The sequence below is a fragment of the Geospiza fortis genome, unplaced genomic scaffold, assembly GCF_000277835.1.
Source record: "Geospiza fortis unplaced genomic scaffold, GeoFor_1.0 scaffold72, whole genome shotgun sequence".
Lineage (NCBI taxonomy): Eukaryota > Metazoa > Chordata > Aves > Passeriformes > Thraupidae > Geospiza > Geospiza fortis.
In genome coordinates this window covers 1973221-1998191 of record NW_005054338.1, presented here as the reverse complement: position 1 = coordinate 1998191, position 24971 = coordinate 1973221, and the positions used below count along the sequence as shown (strand labels likewise).

Below are 24971 nucleotides of genomic sequence, written 5' to 3'. Positions count from 1 at the left end.
ATCAATTCTACTCTTAGTAAGTTTTAGTAAAGGAGAAAGCACTGTGTACTAATGAGAAGAATCTGTAAAAGTATTGCCCTGAGAGTGGGGGCTGACTCCTGGATGAGTGGAAGTCTTCTGTTTGCTCCACAGAGACATGACGCTATCTTGGAAAGATTTTAGTATCATATCTTTCATCAGCAATAAATAATTAACTTAGGAGAAAAAAAAGGAATAAAAGTGAATACTTTTATTCCTTTTTTTTCTCCATAGTCAATTATTCCCAGACTGCTGGGAATCATGCAAGTTTCACATCTAAATCAGCCCATGCTGCATAAAAATATGGTTTATATGCCAAAGAAATGAACGTACAAGAGTAGTTTTCAGGCCAAGCAAGGGCTGCTTCACAACAAAGATTCTCTGATGTTTCTATCTGGTGTAGTGACACAGTGGCAGTGTCCATAGATCACTGCAGTGTGGCAGAATGCAAATTGTTGAATAATAGGATAACCATCTGTTGGATGATGAATAGTTTGGCACAGGAATGTGGCCAAGCCTTCCTGCAGATACCCACAGTCGCCCAGATCTCTGCCAGCTGCCTGAGCAAAGGGCACTGAACATCAAGCTGGTCTCTATGTCACGCTCATCTGCAGCTCACCAGAGCACAGCCCAGACTGATGAGCCTGATGGCAGCTCCAGTCACACCAGTGCCAAGGACAGTTTCATACTGGTGTTTATAATGTTGGCTTACAGACACTGAGGATCTGCTTCTGGCCTTTACAACAGTCACACTCCTTAGTATTGCACTTTCTGGACTTTTGTACATTTCCTGTATCTTGACATACTTTAATTTAGGCTGTTTGTGAATTGCGGAACTGGAATATCTTTTGTTCCATAAATAAATTGGATTTACACCTTGTAATCCCCAGATGATATAAAACTTTGAGTTTTTCTGATGGTGCATTATACTAAATCATCATCTGACTGATGATAATATAATGGGAATAACATATTAACATAATTTATTATTCCTGTACCTTGCTCAGGGGATATTTTACTTTATCATATAATATGTCACTTCCATGACATATTACAGTAAGACATCATCAGAAGGAAGCATTTTGATGAAGTACTACTTGGATATCAAGGCCAGGTTGCATGGGGCTTGGAACAACCTGGGATAGTGGAAGGTGTCCCTGCCCACGGCAGGGGAGATTGTAACTACAAGGTCTTTAAGGTCCCTTCCAACCCAAACCATTCTGTGATTCTATCACTATTCTATGAAATCAAACTTGCCACTGGTGCTAGACCACCTGTGGTTTATTTTATAATGACCCCCTCTAAGCAGTGGGAACTCTTGCATTGCCTTCATAAATTCACAACAAAGCTTCATCAAAGTAGCTGAAAATTGACCTTTTAGAGTGTCTCTACAAAAAAAAAAAAAAGAAATCCAGCACATTTATTTCACTAAAACAAAAAAATTTACTTCACTCAAAAAGTAAGGGTTTTTTAAAATCATTATTTTTAATTTAGAAACATTAATTTAGCAAAGGTAGATTTTCAAATGACAAAACTTCTTAAAGCCCAAATTTGCTAAGAGACAGCTATTTTAATAATTCTCAGCATTCAGGCACAGGTGCACGGCAGCCATGCTTACATGGAAACTTGCATTATATATTGGTGCAACTTCTGCAGGAAGCATCTTTTTGTGCTAGAAAATCATATGTACTGACAGTTCTTCTTTTTCAATCATGAGTTACACTTATATACTGAAAAATGAACATATGCATATATGAATATAAAGTTAGGAAATGGATTTCCAAATCTCTAGTGGACAAACAAAGAAATGCATTCCAACAGGAAGCACTAGCACAGCTGTGCCTGCAACATCTGAAGGCAAACTCTTTCAGGTAGAGTAAATCAAAAACATTCAGCAGAACTTAATGACATTTTAGGAAAATGCATTTTTCTACTCAGCCTCTAGACAGTTAACATCCTATTCTTTTGCTCCCACTTGATTTCTGCATAATGATCTTGTATACTTAAGGAAATTAAAGCCAAATGGCTTTGATAGCAACAAAGTTATGGAATACTAATGCATGGTTTTGATTTCTTGTTGTTAAAGTATTTTGTGTAAAGTACTAAAGTTCAACCTTATCTTCAAAATTTCTATCACTTGAAAAGAAACCAACCCAGAATGCTAATCAAGACAATAATTATTTTCACACTCACATCAAAGTAGGGTGTATTTTGTAACAAATGCATTCCTCGTTTGCTTGTTTTTGGTGTAGACTGGAAATTCCTGGAGCAGCCTGGTGATCATTCTCAGCAATTCCCAAGAAACAGTAAAAACCCACTGAAAGAACTGAAGGGAGAACTTGAATCTTTCAGAGGATGGGGATCATACTTTCACCCAGTAAAACAGCTCTATCAGGATGAAAAACCTTGCGGTAAACTCAGTGCCCAGTGATTTAACACCACCAAAAACAACACTGGAAAGAAGCCACCATTCCTTATCAGCAACTTCCAGAACATTACTTGATTTATTCCAGGTACCAGAGAACTGACTAATTACAACCTTAAGAATGTGCTCTGGGAAATAGATACAGATCAGTCCTCAATCCTTAAACTTCCACACCTTCTGCAATACTCTCTGAGACTCTCCCCATGACTACAGCATCAATAGCTCTGGGCCATGTATTCTTCTAACCAGTGAAAGGTAGATTAGGCTGCACTTTTGGCATAACTCAGCTTAATTTAAAAAAAAAGACCACAACAAAGTAATGCCCTCTCTATCCCCAATCACAAAAGAGTTAATGAAAGCAATGAACAATCTTTTTTTCATGTGTATCGCTTTTTGCAATATACACAGTGTTTCCATGGACTAATGCCATAGCATTTTATTGCACGTTTGATCTTTTCTAGTGCTTCAAAATCTTTCAGTTGTGTAAGATTTTCGGCAGTGGAATACAGACAATTGCTGCTTCATTAAAAATGTATAGCAAAAATAAGCGTGAGTACGCTTAAATAATTTTGTTTATTTTGGCACTTGAGGGTTGAAAAGCTCAGTGTTGAAAATGCTTTCTTTAGATTCATGATAATCACAGCAAATGCACCATACAAAACCTCAAGTCAGATAAACAATCTTGTTTTTGTTTTGTTGCTCAATTGTCTTCACAATTCCCTAAAAGCCTATAAAGGTTTTTTTTTCAGGTATGCTGACCAATAATGATTTTTCCAAGCAGTGTAACCAAATCTGCAGAGCTGTTTTTCACGCTTCATATTTCATGTGCATTTCCAAAAACAAGAGGTGATTTTGCTGAAATGATTAAACATGAAAATGGTGCAGTTACACTGCTCAGGCATTTTGCTCCTCAGCATCTTTTACAGCTCCCAACCAACTACTCTCATGGCAAACCTCTGAAGAACCTGCTGTCTCCATTTCACACTGGGAAAAACAGAGACAAAAGTTGAGGACCATCAAATATTCTGAATACCTGCAACTCCCACTGGCAATAACTAGATTTCTGGATGCTCTCTGTTACTGAAACCAGGCTGTAAATGACTTACATGGTTAAAACAGCAAGGTAGAAGAGAAGAATCTCTGAAATAAAGTTTCAGCTTATGCAGTTGCTGCGTTCCTGGGTTGTGCCTTCATCAAACATGTGATAGATTTTTTACTTATATAAATAGAACGAAATAATGGTCTACTACTATGAATGCTTATGTGGATACCTTTCTCATTTGCAGTGTGTTCACTTCAGCAAAAAATCCACATACAGATTTTAAGGAGTGAAGTAGTTATAGGCGAAGCACTAATTTGGTATGGAAAATCACAATTATTCTCAGTATGCACCTCACCAGGAAAGGATAAACTATGTGACTCAACAAAAGGTATTACCTCTAACAATTCCACCTTGGAGAAATCTTTATAATGCTTACCAGTCCTGCATTATATTCCACATGCAATGGAGAAATGTTGCTGAAATCATTAAGCCACAGATACACATATAAACCTCTAGGCTGTTAAATAATGAATCATACTGACCATAATAAATCAAACCTGTTCCTCAGTGCAACACTGTGTTGCACGTCCCAAAGTACAGCAGTGTTGATCTCCTACCTCTGATTTTGTAAACACTACAAAACCAGCAGAATGGTATTCAAGCTCTAAGATCACACAATCTGTTCTATTTTCTTAATTTCTCTTTTTCTGCTATTCAGCTTGCACGCTAACTTTCATAATGGAAGTTCAGTTTTATATTTTAGGCTTGGATTTGTTTTGAGTCGTGTTTTTTTTGTGTGTGTGTCTGTGTTTTCTATTAAGTCTTATTCCTCATACCATTAATTTGATTAAACACACATCAGCAATATTAAGCTGCAGGAGGAAAATGTTGGGTTTCTTGTGTTGCTCTGGGGCTTGTCATCGAGCCAAACTCACAGATGTTCCAATGAACACACAGCATTTGGTCCATTTCTAGGATAAACATCAGAGTTTGCTTTATCCACACTGTCATGACCCTGGGTAAGTAAGCAGCAAGATCAGCTAAGTCCCCTCATCTACTCTGTACTTTTGATAAGCTGACACAAAGCAGGGAGCAAAAGTGAAAGAGGCAGAATTAGGGAAAAGGGAAAAAAATTCATGTGATTTTCATGCCTCATCCCAGAAGATTTCTTTCTTTGAAGATCTGTTTATTGTTTTCCCTGTTGTGACAAGATACATATTTTCTTACAAACAACAAGGCAGGTAGAAGTAGGAAAAACTGTGAAATTATATTTAGCAGCTGGGTAGAAATGTGATGGCTCATAAGTGCATGAATAACCCTCCCTGAATCCTCACAGGGTCTCACCAACTTCTGTTGTGCTCCTGAAAGATCCTGGCCTATAAAAACTTAGTAAGACAGAAACCTGGGAATTGGTATTTTGAAGGACTCTGACATAAAGAAAACAACACATGTGCCTACAAGAAGGAATTGCTCATGAGCAATGAACAGCTTGGTCCATGGAGATGTCAGCAACACAGCAACTGCAAACAGAAACGTGTGATGCCAATGGGACCTGCAGGAACACTGAGCAGCTGGGAGGTGCCGTTCACATGGGCTATAAAACTGGTGTTGCACAGCTAGCAGCAAGAGCTGCGTGCATATTAGCTATGAAAAATAGCTTTTTTACCATCAAAAAATCTATCAAAGTATACGTCTCTCTAGCAGTAGGGTAAGATCTTGGGTGTAGAGAGGTAGGTTCCCCCATAAATGCCCATGCCAGACTAATCTCCCACAAAAAAAATTCTGGCCCCACTGGAAAACGTTCATTGTATTTTGAATTTGTATTTTGTATTTTGAACAAGTACTTTGAGGGGGAATTTTTAACAGACACATCTTTAAGGCTTTTTGTGAAAAGCACCAGTATTTCAGTGCCAGGATCACTCCAGCAGCTGAAGCTTCCCAAACAAAGATAACTCAGAGTAAAATCACCCATTCTGACAAGTGAGATGCCAGCAGTTTGTGGGGCCCAGCCTGTGCGTCTGCTGTAATTAAATTTGCACACAAATTGAAGTGTGCAGTGTTGCTATTTCTCTTAATAGAACAGACCTTCTGGACAGAACTTTCAGACCCGGAGGTAGTCATCTCAATTTTGATGAATCTTTGGCATGCCACATCAATCTTTACTTAAAATTTTGTATGAGCTTTAGATATTTCTATTTTACTGCAGAGATTAGCAAAGAATATCCCATCATGTACAGCTGACTAATACAAATACTTTTTGCTACTTGTTATGTCACCCATCCAGTCAGGAGATGGAGCAATAATAGGCCTTTTTAGACCAGGAAAAAGGCAGCAATCCTGTAAGATGGATATTTTCATTTTTCTTTGGGTTTTTAGGTGAAAGCCCTGGGGGAGGCTCCAGGTTTCCTCCAGCTTTACTTCTGAGGCCCCTTTGCTTGGGCTGCCACTGACTCTGCTCAGGGAGGGACACAGAAGGGAAGATGTGGCAGGCAAGAGACAGCTTTGAAAAGTTTGTGATGATCTGGCAGCCAAACCTCAGAGAGGAAAGGAAGAATTTCCTAGAGATGAGAAGGCACAATTCATAAAGCCCCTGACTAAGCCTAACCTTCAAGCAAGATCTGCATTCTTCTGCCCAAACTTCTGGCTGACTCAGGGTCCTGTCACGAGCTTTTTGTCCTCAACTTCCAATAGGGGCTTAAAGCCCTGATGAAATTAAAATATTTAACCATGAAACCTGGTCTCTTCTGCAAGTCAAAATGACCCTTTAGATGATTCTGTCACCCACACATACCAATGGGACATTACTATTCTGTAGAATTAGTTATTGCCAAAAATATGTACAAGCCCCCTCACTATTCTCTCCTAACTAAGAAGCACATCTTATTTATGGTCCTATTTCTGACAGAAGCCAAATGTTCTGTATGCAATTGGAAAAAAACCCCACAAATATATTAAAACCTCAACAAATACTGAAGTTATGGATCCAAGCATATTTCTTTCAAGAAGAGTGTAGCAGAACTGCTAAACAATTTATGAGCGTGACAGTTTCATGAACTTTTGGCAGCTCTCATTTAGAGAAGACTGAAAAGAAAGTCTGCACACACAGTGTGCATTCAATTCATTGAATAATTTACAGTGTATTGTGGTGTGGGGTTTTTTTCCCTTTTATTCTATAAACTGAGCAAATTTCAGAAGAAATACTGTGTAATGAAATATATTCCTTTTGTTAGTCACAGCTGTTAGGTGTATCTTTGTATTTGCTCCCTTTTTTCTATACCTGCTTTTGTTATGACACTGCTGTACCGTGAAAAAACCCAGAATTTGATCAAGAGACCAAAGGAATTCCAGAAAGTTTTTCAATTTTTCTGATAAAAAAAAAGGTGCCTAGTCCAAGAAAGTTATTGCTCACAAGAAATAATCCATTTATATGGTACAAAGTACACCTTCCTGTTTTAGTGTCAATACTCAGCATCAGCCTGTCTCCAGCACAAAGGAACAAGGGGCAGAGATGGAATCTTGAGAAGCAAACAGGCAAAGGCACAAGGCCAGACTCACTGCAAAAACAAGAGCAGAAATGCTGCTGGCTTACTCTAGTGTAGGTACCAGAGAAAGCCAAGAATTAATTCAATTAGCACCTGGAATAAAATTTCCATTTTAACCTGGCAATTCAATGCTCATCTCTGATCCTAAAGCCAAGGGCGACTGTGGCAATCCTGCTTCCATTCTTACCCAGAAGAGCTGGCTATAGGAATATTTTTTACATGACATATTAAACTGGAAATTCTGCAAAACAAAATTTTAGGGCTACACAGTTGAGCACAAAAAATAAATAAAAGAATTAAATGTGTGTAATTACACAGTGTTAATTAGAGATGCTGGAATAGGGATCCTTGACTCCCCTGGATGATTTGTAGGGGGCTCTATTGACTTCCCCCCCTTTTAACAACTCCAAATGTTTACTGAGTAAATCTAGACCAATAGATGATATATTCTTTCAATTTAGAACAACACAACTGAATCATTGTTACTCAAGACAGATACACACCAGCTCTCTCAACTTCTGGGAATGCATTTTCATCCCTAATCAGCACATTTGAAAAGTATCCTGAGTAAACCACAGCCCCAGAACAGGAGCTGTTTACTTTTAAAACACATTTGAATTACTTCACTCCTGTAATGAACTATACTAAACTTATTAGGAAAAGATTAGGCAGAGAGCTGTTCCTGAGAAAATACTATCAAAAATCAGAGCAAGGGAACAAAGACCAAATTAAACTTTATATCAAGAACATTTACTTAAAGATGTTGTTGAATACATGAATTGGCAACTTGAATTAATTATTCTAGCTTGTTAGAGAAAAAGCTGAAGACAGTCTCTTCACGTTAGGTACTTTCACTAAGCCAACAATTTCATTAATAGTTTGGTGAAAATTCAGTGATCAATTCAGAGAAATTGTGTTTAAGTATTAACACAATACAAAAGTGACACTACAATGATTATGCAAGGCTTATTCACTGATGAATGAATGAAACCAGGGCCAGGCTGGTGGACATCCCATGCTTCTCCAGGAAAAAATGACTATGAACAGCGTGTCTGCCTACATATTTAATCAATAGTACTGCTCCTGCAATTCTGGGAGTGTATCAGCACTAGAAAAGCCTCTCTGTGTTTAAAAATAAAATAAATTAATCTATAATCATGACATTGCTAAAGCAGCTGAAACAAGAGAATGGCTAAGTGTGGTGGTTGACTTGCAGGATTTAGTCATGAAATCAATATTTTCTTGGAGTTCACTCTGTGTTTTATAATGATGAATCTAAGGGAGGCTGTGTAAAGAGAGGCAAATATTTTATAATTGTTCCCAGCTTCCTCATTTTGGAGAAATGGTTCTAGCATGTTTTTCTTAGGCTACAACTGGTTGTTTACCAAGTGTTCTTTTAGTGTACAGTGTACAGGCTGTGACAGCTACAGTGGGAGAAAGAGCTAAAGGTAATTGTTCATGCTGGATAACACCTTATCCACATTTAGGAGTATTCATTTCAGAAGTTCTGAAGATTTGGGAGTTATTTAGCCTGAGTAAGGATAAGCAAGATTCTAAGGAGATGTGCAACACATTCATGATGAGATTTACCCTAGAGCTTTTTTTTTTTAAATAAAGAGTAGGGTGACTGCATTTTTATTCAAAAGGGTCCCTCAGATATGGATCTTCAAGAGGGAATTTAAATGAAAAGCAGAGTGCCTGATGGAAAAAAAAAAGAGATAGTTCCAGTTCCAGAGAGTCTGATATAAAACAAGATACAATGAAAAGAGGAAACAGAGGAAGCACTAATAGGTAATGCACTGAGTGAAGACAGAGGCAGATAAAAATTAGGGTAGAAATGAAAGCACAGTCAGTGATGTGGTGTTATGGAGGCGGATGATAAATCTCATCTCAAAATGCACTTCAGCTAATTTTAGAAAAACAATGAAAAATCATAACATTAAGCATGGTGAGAAGAAAACTAGATCTTCCATGTGGGTTCAAGTCTTTATACATCCTTCTTTATATCCAAATGCCACACATTTCTTTGTGAGGGCAGTTAAACATGTTCATCTAACGCCTTACTTGCAAACAAAACTATTTTGAGATAGTAGTGAATTTGAGTTTTTTAATGACTCAGTTTGCCAAATCTTTTACTCCACAAAACTGACCCTGGTCCTCACTGAATGAATTTCTGACATTTGAACTGGGAACGAAAAGCCTCATATGAAACAGGCAATGATATGAACCTGTGAAATATTTTATAGGAGACAACAAAAAGCCATGAGATTTCTTAAGAGTAAAAATTCTTTCTCCCCCCAAGCCCTCACAACTGAAAACAAAATTCCGTGGCTCTACAGCAGGAAAAAGTGGAACAAGAAGCCCAGAATATAAAATATAATTTCCTTTTCATGCACTAATACACACAGTTACTGCACATAGATTTTGGAATTACTTTAAATATTGTAAATATGAAGTTGTGCAGTTTTGTTTGTTTTTTTTTTTTAATATTCTCTTAATGAAGAGGTGCTTAATATTGGGAGGCACAAGAATCTGTGAGCCTTTAGGCTGAGGAGGATGCGGCCACAGTGAGGCAGTCAAGGACAAGATACCAGATTTGCCTCTGGAGCACTTGCAAAAGTGCGAGGAGCAGATCAAATATTTTAGATACTAAGGGCAAAATCCCACAGTGCTTAGTCAGGCAAAACTCCCATCGGCCTCAACAGGAGTTTTGGCTGAGTGAGTACTGAGCAAAGACTGTGATGTCTGACCTAAATTTATCAGAGTCACACCGATCTAGCCCGTTTTTCAGCCAGATGAGCACCGTGCCGCAATATTCCTGCGACATTCTGCTTAAAGGGAATACCAGAAACCACAAACTGTGAATCATCCTCCCCTCCCAACCCCCCCTTATAAAGAAGGGAAGAAGCTGGGCAAGAAGCTGCTATCCTGAAAGTCTGCCAAAGAGCAAGACTAAAAAAGAATGCAAGGAACTAAAAGTTTACCATTGCAAAGTTTTGATAATCTGATCGATAAGGAAAGTGTGCAAGTGAGATTCCCAAGTGCTTGTGTATGACTGAAGATAATCTAGCTTTCATTCTTGTAAGCAAACAGGCAACAGTGAAAAGCTTCTTTCTGTAGTTATCCTTTTGATTTAGGGCAAATCAAAATTCCTACATGGTCAGTGGAAATTCCTCTGGTTGATTTCACCGGAGATTAATTTAGGTGAATAACTAGGTCAGTCTTATTCCCAAGTTAACACTTCTATTACAGAAATATGAAAGTAGATTAAGTTTAACATGTGTCTAACTTGCTTCAGAAACTTCCTTCTGTAATTACAGAATCCCATTTACAACAACTTTGATATCATGTACAGGAGAAATATTAGAAGTAGTATCAAAGTGAGCAGAAAAATTCATCAGCATGTGAGACGTGCATTTTTTTTACTTCCTTCTACTAGCTGAAGTGAATACCAAAATCTTGACACAACAGCAATCAGGCCACAGGTTCTCCCAGAAGAGATTATGAAACATCAGTACTGCATCTAAACACAAAAGCAAAAATTATACTAGGCTAGAACTCCCCCATTTCATATTTCACCGGATCTACCCTTTGACAGATCCTTTATACCAAGAGTAGTTGAGCAATGTGGAAAGATACTCCTTTGTTATCTGTGAACTCTTCCATCATTAATGTATCCTAAACCCTCCCAGGTGTGCAATATTACCCAGAGAAGTGGGCAGAATCATAGAATCATTTAGTTTGGAAAACACCTCTAAGTTCATCAAGTCCCATCACTCATTACCCCATCACCACCGTGTTCATCACTAAAACACATCCCTAAGTACCACATCCACATGGTGACTCAACATCTCCATAATGCTGATATTTGCCCCCAAAAAGTCCCCACTTGCTCTCTTCACGTAAGTAAAAGAAGAAATGAATCTTGGTTTTCCCCAGACTTATGTTTTGAAGACTGGATATCAGAATTCCAGGATAAAATCAATTAGGGTTAAGTCCTTGCTAAATTAACAGAATTTGTTTTCTGTGTTACCATTTATTTTCATGGAACCTGAACATAAACAGCATCTCTGAAATTTTAATGCTTCTTTCTCATTTGATAAATTTCAAATTGATGACAGTCATTAAGAAACACAGGCCTAGCCAGTCACATGCAAATACAATACAAGGTAATTCCTCAGGAACCAGCTAGAAAACGCTCCACCCCTTAAAAGACAGTGCAACCATATGTCAGATCTTTAGCACACAGGAATTCCCAACTCTGAAAAATAAACAGGATTCCATCACAATCTAGCAGCACTGCTGAGAATTTTCCATCTCTTCCAGGGTCATAACTCTTTGCTGTCCAGCTGACACAGCCAGCTCAGTGCAACACTCAGCACAGCAGGGGAAATGAGACAGAACCATAAATGACCTACAGCAGCTGAGGACACAGGATGAGCCTCCTCCTCTCCAAGCTCCTTCCACGTGAGCTTTGAAATATACACCTGAACTGTGCCTGAACAACTGACTGCTTTTAAACAACCAAGTCCAAGAGGCGGTTGGTTTTGTTTTTTTGGTTTTTTCTTTGACTAGAGTCAAGAATTCATTTAATTATACTCATGGACATTACACATCCTGCTGTGTAATATGTCAAGATTTAATTATGAAGCTTTACAAAAGCCTGGTGAAGCCAAGTGCTTCAAATTTTCAACCCAGAAGTTTTATATGCCTGTATGCAGAGTAGTTACATTTTACAGTGGTATTTAATGTGGCTCATAAATTCCCATTGAGAGTGGTACAGCAAATGAAAACGAAAAATCATCCAGATCTTATTTCCTTTCACCTAGCAATAACTAAATAAAGGAGTTAGAGCTGAGCTGTTTGGCTCACTGGAGCTGAATGGTTTTCTTTTCCCAGTAAATTTCTTACCTCTTGTAAGCACACAGTAAACAAATTTTATAATAGTTTCTTAACTCATCTTTGAAAGGTACCAGTAGTTTTTAATGAGAGAGAAAAAAAAAACCACCTACATGAATAAGCTACATTCTTTTTCAAGGCTTTCAAGAGATTGTCCTGCTTGTTCTATATATCAAAGTACCATAACCTATGGGAATTCCTGTCAGCTGACATGCCACTGACAGCAACTGCTTTGACCTTAATAGACTGCCTTGAAGCTCATTAAACAGTATATCAGGAGCTAGTGCAGGTGTGTTCCAGCACAGGAAAGGTATTTTATGATTTACTGCACCTTGGTCAATACAATGAATACTAAAACCCTAAGTGAACTGTGATAGTTCATTTGCAATAAACAAAACAGGCATTCAAGATTACATTCATTCACAGAATTAGCAACAGAACAATAACTTTGGTTTTATGCCAGTACACCTACTTTTTTACTCCTAAGTGTGGATGGTATTGTTCTGAGTGAATAAAGATCTCACTAAAAATGTATAAGCACGTTCTGCATGTTTACAATAGCTTCTTCAATTGTAGTTTGAAAATTACAATTCTCATTCAAAATTATAAATGCATGCAATCAAATCCCAGCTGTGTCTGAAATTAGATTAATATTCTGAAAATTGTTAGCTTTAAAAAAAATTCTATTAACAGTATGAGGAATTAACACCAAAATGACTGCTCATAGTATGCAGTGCATGTATTCACACACATAGAAGTGTACTGCTTATATTTATTGGGCTGGTTTCCAAGGAGAACAGTGTGCACAGATAATTTTTCAAGGTTTTCATGCCCAGCTGAGAGATCAGTAACTCTGGTGCCTTGGTCAGCCCCATGTCTTTTCAGAAACACCACCTGTAGCTTTCTGAGATTCACAATCCTCCTTTAACTCTTCAGAAATTATTTGTGAGTGCACTGAGTTTTTCCACCTCCTCTGGCCTTGCACAGCTACTTAAGATTTGCTCAGAGATGTTCACTGCATCTTTGTATGGATTGAATACTGGCAAGTTTTGAATCTTACACCAAAGACAGACTTGAAACTCTTGACTATCTATGAGAGGAAAAAATGCAACCACCTTCAGGGTTAAATGCCACAAACAGATTCATCAATTATCTCCTAAGATGCAAAGATCCCTAAGAGCACCAGCACTACAGATCTGTAAGCAGTTCATTCTCAATCCTATGAAACATTTGTAAATAAAACCACTGAGAGATGTTCAGAGAGTCAAACTGAGAAATACCAAAAGCATATACATGTAGAGTTCAAAACTCAAATTTGAGGATATGAAAATGGGAGGAGGAGCCAGAGAGACAAAAAGCTGAAATCCAAGCTAAAAGAAAGGCAGAGCTTGCAAATCTTTAAAGGCAACATCCTTTAGATTGATTACACTACAATATATTCTTCTGATTTGATAGTAAATTGGATTACAATGAATGATGGATGTTGCTTTGAAAGCCACATTAGGAATGAAGTATAAAATACCACCTTTTTTACAGCCAAACTTGTGTTGAATTCATCTACATCATAATTTTGGGAATGAAAAAGTGAAATGCAAATTTCCAACTGTATTTCTCTGCCAAATCCATATTTGGAGTTCCTACTTGGAGTGGTGTGGAAGAAAAAAGCAGGGATGAGATTAAGTTTTATAATTGAATTCAATCATTAAGCTCCTTTTAAATTTCTGCACATCTAAATGCAAATTTGCATGCTTTTTTGTATGCATTCTCAAAACTCAAATGACTGTGGAAGTGAGTACTCACAGAAATGCAAAGTTTGACAAAACATGGAGAGAGTTTAATTTTACATTTATGTTTCATTCCTGTCCTGGGACCTTCCTCCTAAGGGTCTGCCTTTCTTGTGGTCTTTTATAGCCTGTTTGTTTCTATTACTAAATTTAAGGAGGGTTAAATAAACCAGAAAACCTCATGGATGAACTTGGGATCACAGCTGGATAAAAGCTGAAGAGAGAATTTGAAAATTAATGTTTCCAAATGTTTAAATTTTGTCACATATTTTCATCTTCAGGGGCTGCTACAAACAACAAAAATAAATAAAATTAATAGCAAGCACCACACCCTGCACTGAATGGCTGAGTATGGGATTTCTGTTACTTTTAAACACACAGATATAAAAGTCTATTTTTGGCTTACAGTGTATTGTAGATAATTTTCAAGGAAAACACCCAACTCTACCATTCATTTTCTGACACCAGGACTAAGACAAAAAGGGAAAGGTAAAATAATCAGTTTCCTCTGAGCACTGACAGTGCTGTACAGGGAGATGTGAGGCTAAAATACTTCTCTTCAATATGCAGACCCATTCTGTGGATTTCTTGCAGTTACAGGTATGGGACTGTTATCAATAAAAATCTCTGTGGAGAGGAAACATGAATTCTAAAATCACCAGAGTCGTTGAGAGAACACTGAAAGTTTAACCTTCACATGTTGAAAACAGTATGGAACTGAAGAGATGATATAAAATCCTCCAGGAATACACATGGCCTGCTGTTGGGAAGATGCTCATGAGGGGGAAAAAGGTCAGTGCCAAAGTGATGGGCAGTGAGAGCTGCAGGAGGATTTGGCATCCACTGTGGGCTTCTTGTCCCTTCTGTTACCGTGAAAGCCTTCCCTGAGTCCTCCCCAGGCATTGTGACAAATCTTTCCTTCTTTGTGTCCCCACCCTATTTTGGTCAGAGTTGTGCTGAGTCCTTTTAAAACTGACAGGGTTTTTGACCTCCTGCTGAGTGTTCCTAGAGAGAAATCTGCTGGACTTGCTCAGGGGAACAAGACGCCAAGGATGGAGCTCATTGAAGACAAGAGCATCCCACAGAAACCTGGCTGTCCCAGTTCATAGAGTGAGTGTGACACAGCACATGGACTGCAGCTGTCAGTCTGTCCTCAGGCATGAGGGAAGGACACTTCCCAAGGACCACAGGTGACAGGAAGAACTGGGCAGGCTCTGCCACAGTGACTAAAATAGTGTGTGAGGACACACTTGCAAGGATAGGAAAGATGGAGTTGAAGGAATAAGTGATTTGAAAAGCTTTCCATTTCCCTTATACCTCTTTGAACTCTTCCCATAATGGTACACAGTATTTTCCCACCTTAGTTTCAATGCTTTTTGATCTTTGGGGGGTTCATGGTCAAAACAGATTCACCTTGGATGCCTGGCTGCCACAGGGACCTGCCACTGCCATCAGCCTCTGTGCCATCCCCTCCTGCTGGACATGCTCTAGGTACCTGCCCAGCAGCATTTGGTAGTCCAGCACCTGGCTGCAGCCTTGGCAGGGTGGAACAGTGGCTCTGAGGCACTCCTGAGTTCTACACCTATGCCAGGCTCTCGTGTTTGGGTGAAAATGGAAACAGGGAGCATTTCAACAAAGCCTGTTCTACATTTCAAGGAAGTCCTTCAGCACAGATAAAAGAAAAAAGGAATATGTCATGGCACTGTTTGTTTTTTTCACAGCACAGCACATCCTGATTAAAAGCAGCTCTAGCCATGATGACCAGGACAGGCATTAACTACTCTGTAAAGCTAATTGTTCTGTGTTGGTATCCAGCAGAAAATTACAGGATAAATAATAGCTGAAAGCCTCCAATTCTCATCTGGTGTCTTCCCTGTACCTCACTGGGAGAGGGGCTGCCTGGCCATTCCCAGTGCCTGGCACAGCTGGGGCCATTAGCCTGGGCTCAGAGCTGAGGGTGTCACTTGACTCCTGTCATGGGGCACTTGGTGCCAGCTGAGCTCCTCACAAGGGCCATTAGCCAGCCTCAGCCCTCATGTGAGAACCTGCTCAGCTGCAGCCATGTTCATCTTCCCTTTCAAGCCTCTTACTAAGAAGCAGTGGGAAGCAAAACAAGTTTTGAGAACTAAATGAAGGAAATTTCTGCTATAAAGTAAAATCTGGGGTTTTTTTTTCCCTAGCTGGCATATTAAAACCAGTAGAAAACTTTGCAAAGTGACTTGTTTTCCTCTAAGTCAGCTTACAGTTCTGTATAGAACTTCTAAGAAATGGAAGTTGCAGCAAAATTATCAGAACAGCTCTATTTTAGGCCTAAACTAAAAGTAAATATATATTCTACATAGATAAATATATAAGATCTAAAATCCCATTACAATATCTTAATTGAATTCAGTAGATGCGCCACAACACTTACTGCAGTACAGAGAAATTAGATGAGTTCCTTATTTTGGCCATACATCACTTTTTAAAGTGGAATAAAAAAAAGGGTAAAATAAATTATTTAATGTTCATTTCTCTTCTCTATTACAATTCTGTCACTGTGCCCTACCATGGGAATATACAAATTCTGCACATTTTGTGAGAGTAGTAATGAGAACGCACTCTGCCTCTGAAATAGTTTTAGTTTAAATGATAGCGGTGAAAGCTACTAAAAAATCAGCTTGCAATTAACTCTTGTGATAATAATTGCATCTGAAATGCAGTTTGGTATCAGGAAAAATGGTGTATTGGGACTTGTCATTTGTCTTCTTCACGTTCAAGAATTTTTCACTTCACTGGAACCCCCCTACAACATCACAAACCAAAAAAAACCCACCCCCACTCCCCTCATCCAAATCCCATTTTCCAGTTTATTTGCATCACATAAGGAATTAAATATTAATAAACTGAGACCTAAACCATGCAAAGAAAGTACTACATGTCCTGCTAGAAGATAAACTTCAGTGAAATAAAATTAAAATTCTAATTTATGAATGCAAGGCTTGCATTGGCAGTGTGCTTTCAACAGAAAAGCTGGTAAATTCTCTCCTCTCCCATCTCTCTCTTTCACAAACATATCCTTGTAAAGGAACACAAATTGCCAGAAGAGGAAACAACATGGGAAAAGAGCCTCCACAGCCAACAAAACCACAAAGAATGAAAAAGGTCTCCCACTTATACTTGCACATTTGCTTAAAATAAACTTTTGCCAAAGTTTATTAACACATCCCTTAGCCAAAAATCAAAACAACTTCCCTAAGCACTGCCACTGTGTTTGCTGAACCACATGACTTAGAAGGGAACAAAGCCAATTCCAACTGTTCTTCCTGTGGCACAGACAAATCTGAAACTGGAATAGTGTTGGAACCCAGGACATTCCTCTGGCTGCCCTGGAGGGCTTGAGACCCTGGCAAGGGGCTCAGAGACCTTGGCACAGGCTCAAAGACACCTGTGCCTTTGATTTTAACCCATGGAAAAATTACCAACTTTGTGTGAAGATTTACAAGCCACAAGGGCTTGAATAGAATGATAGTGAATTTATCACAGGGTGAAAAAGTAGAATTTGGGGATTTAGAATGGGGGTTCAAGAGGCAAGATGGAGGAATCTGGGCATGTCCTGTCTTTCTTATTCTTGCCCTCCATCTTCTGCTGTGATGGTGACACTTCTGGATTGGTTTAGAGTAGAGACAGACTGTCTAACATAGGTGATAGGTATTTGGAAATTATTGTAAATAATGTACATGTAGTTCTAAGTATAAAAAACTAACACTGCCCAGAGGGCTGTCAGTGTGCCTCAACCTGACCTGCCAGACAGACTTCCACAGAGAAAGAATGTTTTAGATAAGAGAAAATAAATAACCTTGAGAACCAGAGACCCAACTTCTTCTTCGACTGCAGGGCTGTGAAAAAAGACTTTAATATCTCAGGAGCCATCCCAACAACACAAAACCCAAGAGAACAGAAGAGGCACCAGGCAATCAGCTGCCCAAATTAGATAAGAAACTCACACTTGTGGTGTAGGCAGCTTCGGGGTCGTCCTCCAGCACCCGTGACAGGCCAAAGTCAGAGACCTTGCACATGAGGTTGCTGTTGACCAGGATGTTGCGCGCCGCCAGGTCCCGGTGCACGTAGCCCATGTCCGACAGGTACTTCATGCCAGAGGCAATGCCCCGCAGCATTCCCACCAGCTGGATCACCGTGAAGTGCCCGTCGTGCTTCTGCAAGGGGACAAACAGTTCTGCTACTTCCCATTGTTTCATCCCAGAGAGACCAACCACAGCTCTGATTTAAAACACTTCTGCTGCACGAATTTTAGGAACTTATTGTGATTGCATTCAAAGGCTGCCCACTTGCGAGCTTGTTTTTTTTGAAGGACTTGAGTTGCTTGGCAGTGCATCCCATCCCATCTCTCACTGGGCAGCTTATCCCCCTTTCCTCCACATTTTCACACATTTCACAGTCTTCCTACTGACAACATTTAATTGCTTTCATACTTGGTTACTATGAACGCCTTCCCCCGACGCTATTTTTAGTACCAGAATGAGAAAGGACACAAATTTCTTCATCTATGGCCTCAGGAAACAAAGAACCCTCTTTTTGTTGTCTCAGCCTTGTCTGTCTCCATTGAGGTACTGCTGTTGAGGTACTCACTTTCATGGTATTTTTTGGGGAGGGTTTTTTTGTTAAAAAAAAAAAAAACAAACCCAAAATAACCTGAAAAAAAATTTGGGGCTTTTGCTCACGCTGCCTGTGATCTAGTGATCTTTGAACACTAGATCAAATGGGGTGGCATTCAGGACTTCAGCTTTGCCAAAATTTTCCTGGCAGATGAAGGTCAAGCTGAGACCCATGAATGCAGTAAACTGCTTGACACCTTCTGAAATCTACTGTAAGTAAGAGTTGTGCCATTTACTGTGCTTGCCCAGCTCAGCAGCCTTGCTGGGCCTCAGTTTCTCCATCTGCAGCATCAAAATTAACACTTCTCTATGTCCTGCTTCCTGAATTATGTGGCAGTGGGGACCTGCGCATAAATGTGATTGCAGGCTCCCTGCCTTGTTTAGACCTGCCCTCTCTACCATTCACAGCAGACTGCTTGCAGGAGTATTTTTATAGTGACCTCAACTGGCAGACATTTAGCTTCTCATGGATTATTCAGTGACCCAAGGCTTTTTATGTTCACAGGAACAGCCAAACAAAAACAACTCCTGCAAACAAGTTAACCTTCCATTTGCTCTTTCAACACTTTTAGCATTGGGCTACAGACAAATAACAAGTTCTGACCAGCATTCAGGACACTTCTATCGCTTAGCTCATACATTTAAGCAAGATGCTTTCATAAGGGAGAAGCTTACAGGAAGTTCAGCAAATTCATTAGATTCAGCAAAGCAACAGGCTGAACTATGCTTAGCTTTATCCTTGGTCAGCAAAGTATTTCAGCATTCCCATAATGATTCAATGATTTGGAGCTTCTATCCAGCTAGTCAGGATATGAACATTAAAGACTGCAACAAAAATCAGAAAGAAAATGGTAAAAGGAGAATACAAACACACCTTGTCAGCTAGATGACCTCCCTGCCTTATTATACTTCTCAGCAACACTTGTATTGAAGGAGCAGTGCCAAACACCACAGCCACCTCCCAAGAAAGCACATTTAATGACACTTCTTTGAAACCAGCTATTTACAATGGATTTAGAGCAATTTTTCCCTAACCCTAACCCATTCAAGCCCCTCTCTACCCCCACAACAAAGCACCAAACTAAACCAACCCCTCAATTCTCTAGATTTTACCTACTCCTTAACAGCTCAATTTTTTCAACAAACCTGAGTCATCTGTAGCACCTCCCTTAACCTTTTGTCTTCTTGGATTGCAAGCATTCACTCCTTCTCTTTTTAATTTCTGCTCTTTCAAATCTAGAAACTATGTTTGGCTGATTTTTCATAAACCATAACATTTTGTCTGCTCTTTCCAAGCCTCAGTACTTGCCTTACCAGTATAGCTGTATGCCTGGCTTTAAAACAATCTCATGCTTTTGCTATTCTCTCTGTCATTCTTTCACGTTTTTTTTTTGGATTCTGCCTTGACACAAAAAGTTAAAGCTTCTTATCTTCACTGTTCAAGAAATGACAGACCTGCTAACGTACCAGCTGCAATTTTATTCCGCCCTCCTTCTCCCTCTGTATGTTTCTCAGAATCCTCTACTGCATCTGTTCTCCTCTCTCTTTTCTCATGCTTGGTTTTATATTTTTTCACTGCCAGCCTTGCAGTTGGACCAACTACATTTTTAGTGTCAGCAGAACAGTCTTTTCTCAATCAAGTCTCTTTGTAATCACTTCTGCATCAGTTTCCATGCCAGCTGTATCCCCTTACAATCCATAAACTTATCATTCAGTACATCAAAAATTTTTTGATGTAAGCTGATCGGGATACAGACTATGAGCTATATCTAACCTTTGGAAAATTCAGCTAGGTTGATGAAATTATAGCAGGTAGAATCTGACCTCATATTTTCAGCATTTTTCAAGCCCCCAGGTACAATCCTTTGGCAACTTTCCTCTATCTTGTTTCATTCACTTGGCATATAGGGAAATAAAACACTCATCTGACTGATATCATGGTTGTTACCCAGGGCTTCATTCAGATTCCCACAGCTTAGATTTGAAATATGTTTTTGATAGGATTCCCACTGGGCTATTAAGGGTGTTAATCAATACTGGCAGCAATTCAGACCTCAGTGGACTCACCACATTTATCCTATCATCCCATTAAATTTTAATCAAGCTTTGATGGCTTTTCTAAATAAACTTTTCTCAACAGCTGGGTATAGATGCAATATCTGAGTAGCTGCTCTTGCATTTATGCAGTCCTTAAAAATGCCCTGAAAAAATTATTTTTATTCAGCTACAGTTTGCTTTTAAGAACCTCATGTAAGTGAAATATTCTCCTCATGTCACAGACCTTTCAAGAGCACTAACTTATAATGGGCTGCTGAAGAGGTTCAGTTACTGTAGGGGAGGAAGTAGGATATCCAGAGTTACTCTCATTGCATTTTGCCCTCCAGCTTTCAGCCCCAGTGCCCCGTTTAGTGCTTTTCTTCAAGCCTGTGGAATTTTTCATCTTCAGAAGGTTTTTTCCATTTCACTACCCAGTAATCTTTTGGAGGTGAGACCACTGGATTTTTCTGTATTGTGTCTGGAGTTCCATCAATTCCAAAATCCACTTCCTTATGTGCCAAAGGACTCAGAACACTTTTAGGCCTTTATCCTCTGTGCAGGATTTACTACAGGTCTAAAAATTTTACTGCAGATTATTTAGATCTCATTTTAGATGGAGAACAGCACTGAAAATGGTGTGTGTGTGTCTAACTTAGATTATATTCACCACTGACACTTCCTACTGGTCACTGGGTGAAAGATGCAATTTTTGCTATGCATTTATTGTTACAGTTTTACTGTGCAAAGTAAATGGTGGGACTTTGTCAAGATATATCTTCCAAAATTCAAGTTGCAGCTTGGTATTTCTTGGAAGTGTAACTCATTCTTCAAACTATCATGTGTGTCACACTAAAGTTTATATTTTTGGTACTAAATGAGGTCAGCTGATAATTTTCTCTTCATTCAACTGTTGACAGAGTTCCATGCAGACTTAATTATTATTAATAGATTCCATTAATTCAATTTCTAATTAGTTCATTTTAAATGCTAATGAGTGATCCTACACAGGGTGCAGAACAGCCCCACCCCATACTTCTTTCCATCCATATTCCATTCCCTCCACACAGGATGTAGCAGAAATTTCATGCAAATCATATTTCTCTGGCTGCTCACAAACATCTCATGTGGGAGAGTTTTAAAGCCTTACTGAAGCCAAAGTTTATGAGATCAACTGCTTCTCCCACAGCCACAAAGCCTGAGACCTGCTACAAAAGGAAACCAGATCTGTTTGACAGAATTAGCTCTTGACAAATCCATGTTGGCTCACACTTATCTCACTGTTATCTTTAAGATGCTTAGACTTTGTTTGATAATTTGTTCCAGAAATCCTACAGCAGTTGACATTAAGCTGACTGGCCTGTAATTTCTTGGCTTCTTTTTTCCTCTCTCCTAAAAGACATTCAAAATCCCTTCATTTAAAAGACACTGGCTGTGTTCTGATCTTCTGATTTCTCATTCTTGACAAATTCATAAAGAGCACACTGAGAGAGTCCACATTACCTTTCAAATGCCTTTTGCCTTCAAATACAAGACCATTTGTAAAAAATTTCTTGCTGCTCAGCACTAAGAATATCTACGGTATTTAATGTCTAAGTAAGAATATCTACATATTAAAAATACCCAGCATTTCTACAGTAAATTCCCACAACAGAATCAGAAATGCTGTTTCATACATCCTTTTAGGAGGGTAAAACATTGCTTGAAAACAAATACAGGCTCTGTAGCATCAGTGACACCATCTCAGTGCAATCTTAGGTCATTTAAATACAGGCTGCTTACAATTTCACTATTAAGGTAATGCAGGCTTTCAAATTCACTTTCTAATTGCTCAATCCAATTTTAGTGTAAAAAAAAAGAAAAAAGTATCAGCAGCTTCCAGGTTCCCAGTGCATGTTTTCTCTTTTACAGACTGATTTTTGAAAGCAAAATGCCACCTTTATCCTGCCAGGAAAGGAACGTGCCTCCAATAAATTCAAGTGCACATGAATGCTGTGTGGGAAAGCAAAAGAAGGAATATTAGTTATGAGCTCCAATGTTTTTGCCTCTATGAATGCAGATAAATAATAACAGGAACCATTAAACTTAGGAAAGGCCATCTGGCTTTTTTCCCCCCACAGCCTACTCTGTCTGGCGAGGCCATGTTAGATGGATATATAACACACACTTTACAACACTGTTCCACAGAATTTGCTGCAAGTGTTCATTTTTGTCTTCTCTCACTTTCCCCCCAAACTTGCTAAATGTGTCTGCCACAGCATCTAAACTGTAGCTGAAAAAAGGGTGAGTGTGATGGCAAAGCTGCTCTGAGAATAACTTCATAACGATTACTGCAAGACACAGCAATATATCACAATATTTTCGCTGTCTAGTAACACTTATCTTAGCCTCTGCTAGGCCAGCCTTGAGGGATTAAAGCTGAATTCCAGGGTTTCATTTGCTGTACAGTCTGCTGCAGCTGGTGCTCCAAGGCAATTAAGCTTATTTCTTATAGACTCTTAGAAAGAAAAAAAAAAAGTGTGGCAGCATTTTCACTTGCTGTGCTTGCCTGTATATAAATCTAACTTTTTTCTACAAGTATTTTAATTTTCTGAAGTAAATGGAAATCCATCAGCACCAGTTTTGAGTAGGAAGAGGAGAATTACAATGGCAAATAGTAAAAATAAAGAAAGCAAGGTGGTGCTGTGATTACCCCAAGTAAATGCATGCCTTCCTTTTACAGCTCTGAGTTTCACAAAACTGGGGAAGACTGGAGCATCTTTCAAACTTAAATATCTCTGTCTATTCAGCACACCTTGGACACTGAACAGGAAACTACTCTGGCAGTCTGCAGCTGCAGAAATATACTGAAAGAAGTTCAGTATTCTGGTGATACTCTTTTTGCTTCATTTTATGTGATTCTGTGTAGCCAACCACGAACCTCCTCCAAAAGGCAGCTTCCAGACATGTTCCTTTTCTGTGTTTAAATCCATGCCCACACTGCCTGGTGCACGAGGAGGTGAGCACAGACCACAGCCAGCTCAGAGCTCTCCAGGAATCCTTCTTCCCAAGAAGCCACCTCACCTCCTAACCACCCTGTTCCTGTCCATGTGATGCTAAATCCAATTATTTTTGCCAAGAATGACCCCTTAAATGGAGCTGTGAGAACAAAATGGAGCAGATGAGATTTTAATCTCAATAGCCCTGTGAATCAGTGAGGCACAGGCTTGGAGAGTGGGCTGAGTGGGGGACGTTGTGTCGTGGAGAAAACCAACCTCAGGGAAAGGACTTTTTGTAGGAATTATTGCAATCATCTCATAGGCTTGGGTCCAACAGCCATCTCCAACCCACAGCAGGGCAAACTGCCAAAATGCTTGCTAAAAAGGTTTTGTGGGTTTTCAGCTTGTTTTTCTCTACTTTGTGGTTATTCTGCATCTCCCCTGGTTGTCTTTCTTGTCTCTTCTGCAGCCTGCATCCACAAGCCTGAGCAAACACATCTGACTGCAACTGCCCTGTCTAATCACTAACATCTTTCTATCAATACAGAGAGCTGCCTTTCTACCCTTCTTGCCTTTATTATTTGCCTCATATTCCTGCAGAATAAAGGATTGCTGAGATCTCCATGACACAGGCAGGTAAAACACAATGACAATGAGCCCCATCCAAAATACGTGTGTGAAGCTGCTAACAGGAAATTTTACCTGTGTCTCCTCAGTTCCCAATGGTTAGCCACTTTATTTCCAAGCACAGATTTCCTCTGTCTGGAAGCTGTTGGTGTAATGCTGGAAGAGGCTTCTAGCCCCTAAGGAAATGCTTAGCTGGAAACCCACATCCTTTTTCAGAGAAAACTCTCCAAGTGTTACCAGAAATGAAGCCACATGAACCCCATTTCTGGTCAAACAATTGTTTCATTAATGGCAAACTTCAGGTATACTTTTGTGGGATGATTAACCTAAATGTCTCCATTTTATGTGATAAAAAACTCCCAAAAAACACTACAAAAAACTAAGTTTCATCTTTTGTAAATGAGTTTTATATCATTGCAAAAATAATGCAGTATTTCTGAGGAAAATTCAGTGTCAAGTGTATCCAGCAATTTAGGATGTCTGATGAAGCACAATCACTGAAATTAATTACCATCATCTTACAAAATTAGTTCTAATTAGCTGATGCCTTCCCACTTCAGAATATCTCTGAAGCAGCTTCATATTGCAAATCCATGCCAATATTTTTTTACCCAAAAGCTCAACACTAGCAGCCAGCATACAGGATCCTTTGTGGGTGGGGAAGACATAATTCAGCTGAGCTTGCTGTTAAATCCATACAAATAGCAGAAAGTGGGCACTGCTGGCTCTAAAGCAAGGAGTAAAGGTTTTTTAGATTTTAGGAGTGAGAGATTAAAGGGTAGAGAGAGGCTTCTGATTCGTGGCACAACCTGTACTGGCATGAAAGCAAATATCCCACCACAGCTGTGAGGAGGGTGATGGCAAATGGAATTCTTCCTCTGGAATACCCTCACGTGGCTCACTCACTTTGAATTTGTAAGACTGACCCATTTTTGCAGGCTTTTGGAGAAAGACAGATGGAGGGATG

General features: G+C 39.2%; 1 protein-coding gene across 1 annotated transcript in view; it reads right to left on the bottom strand.

The window, feature by feature from the left end:
* EPHA6 (EPH receptor A6) overlaps positions 1–24971 on the bottom strand; it is a 334811-nt gene that overhangs the window by 20076 nt on the left and 289764 nt on the right. The window contains exon 13 of the mRNA XM_014307568.2: positions 17697–17906. Coding sequence (XP_014163043.1) covers positions 17697–17906 — 210 coding nt within the window. The remainder of the gene's footprint in view (positions 1–17696; positions 17907–24971) is intronic.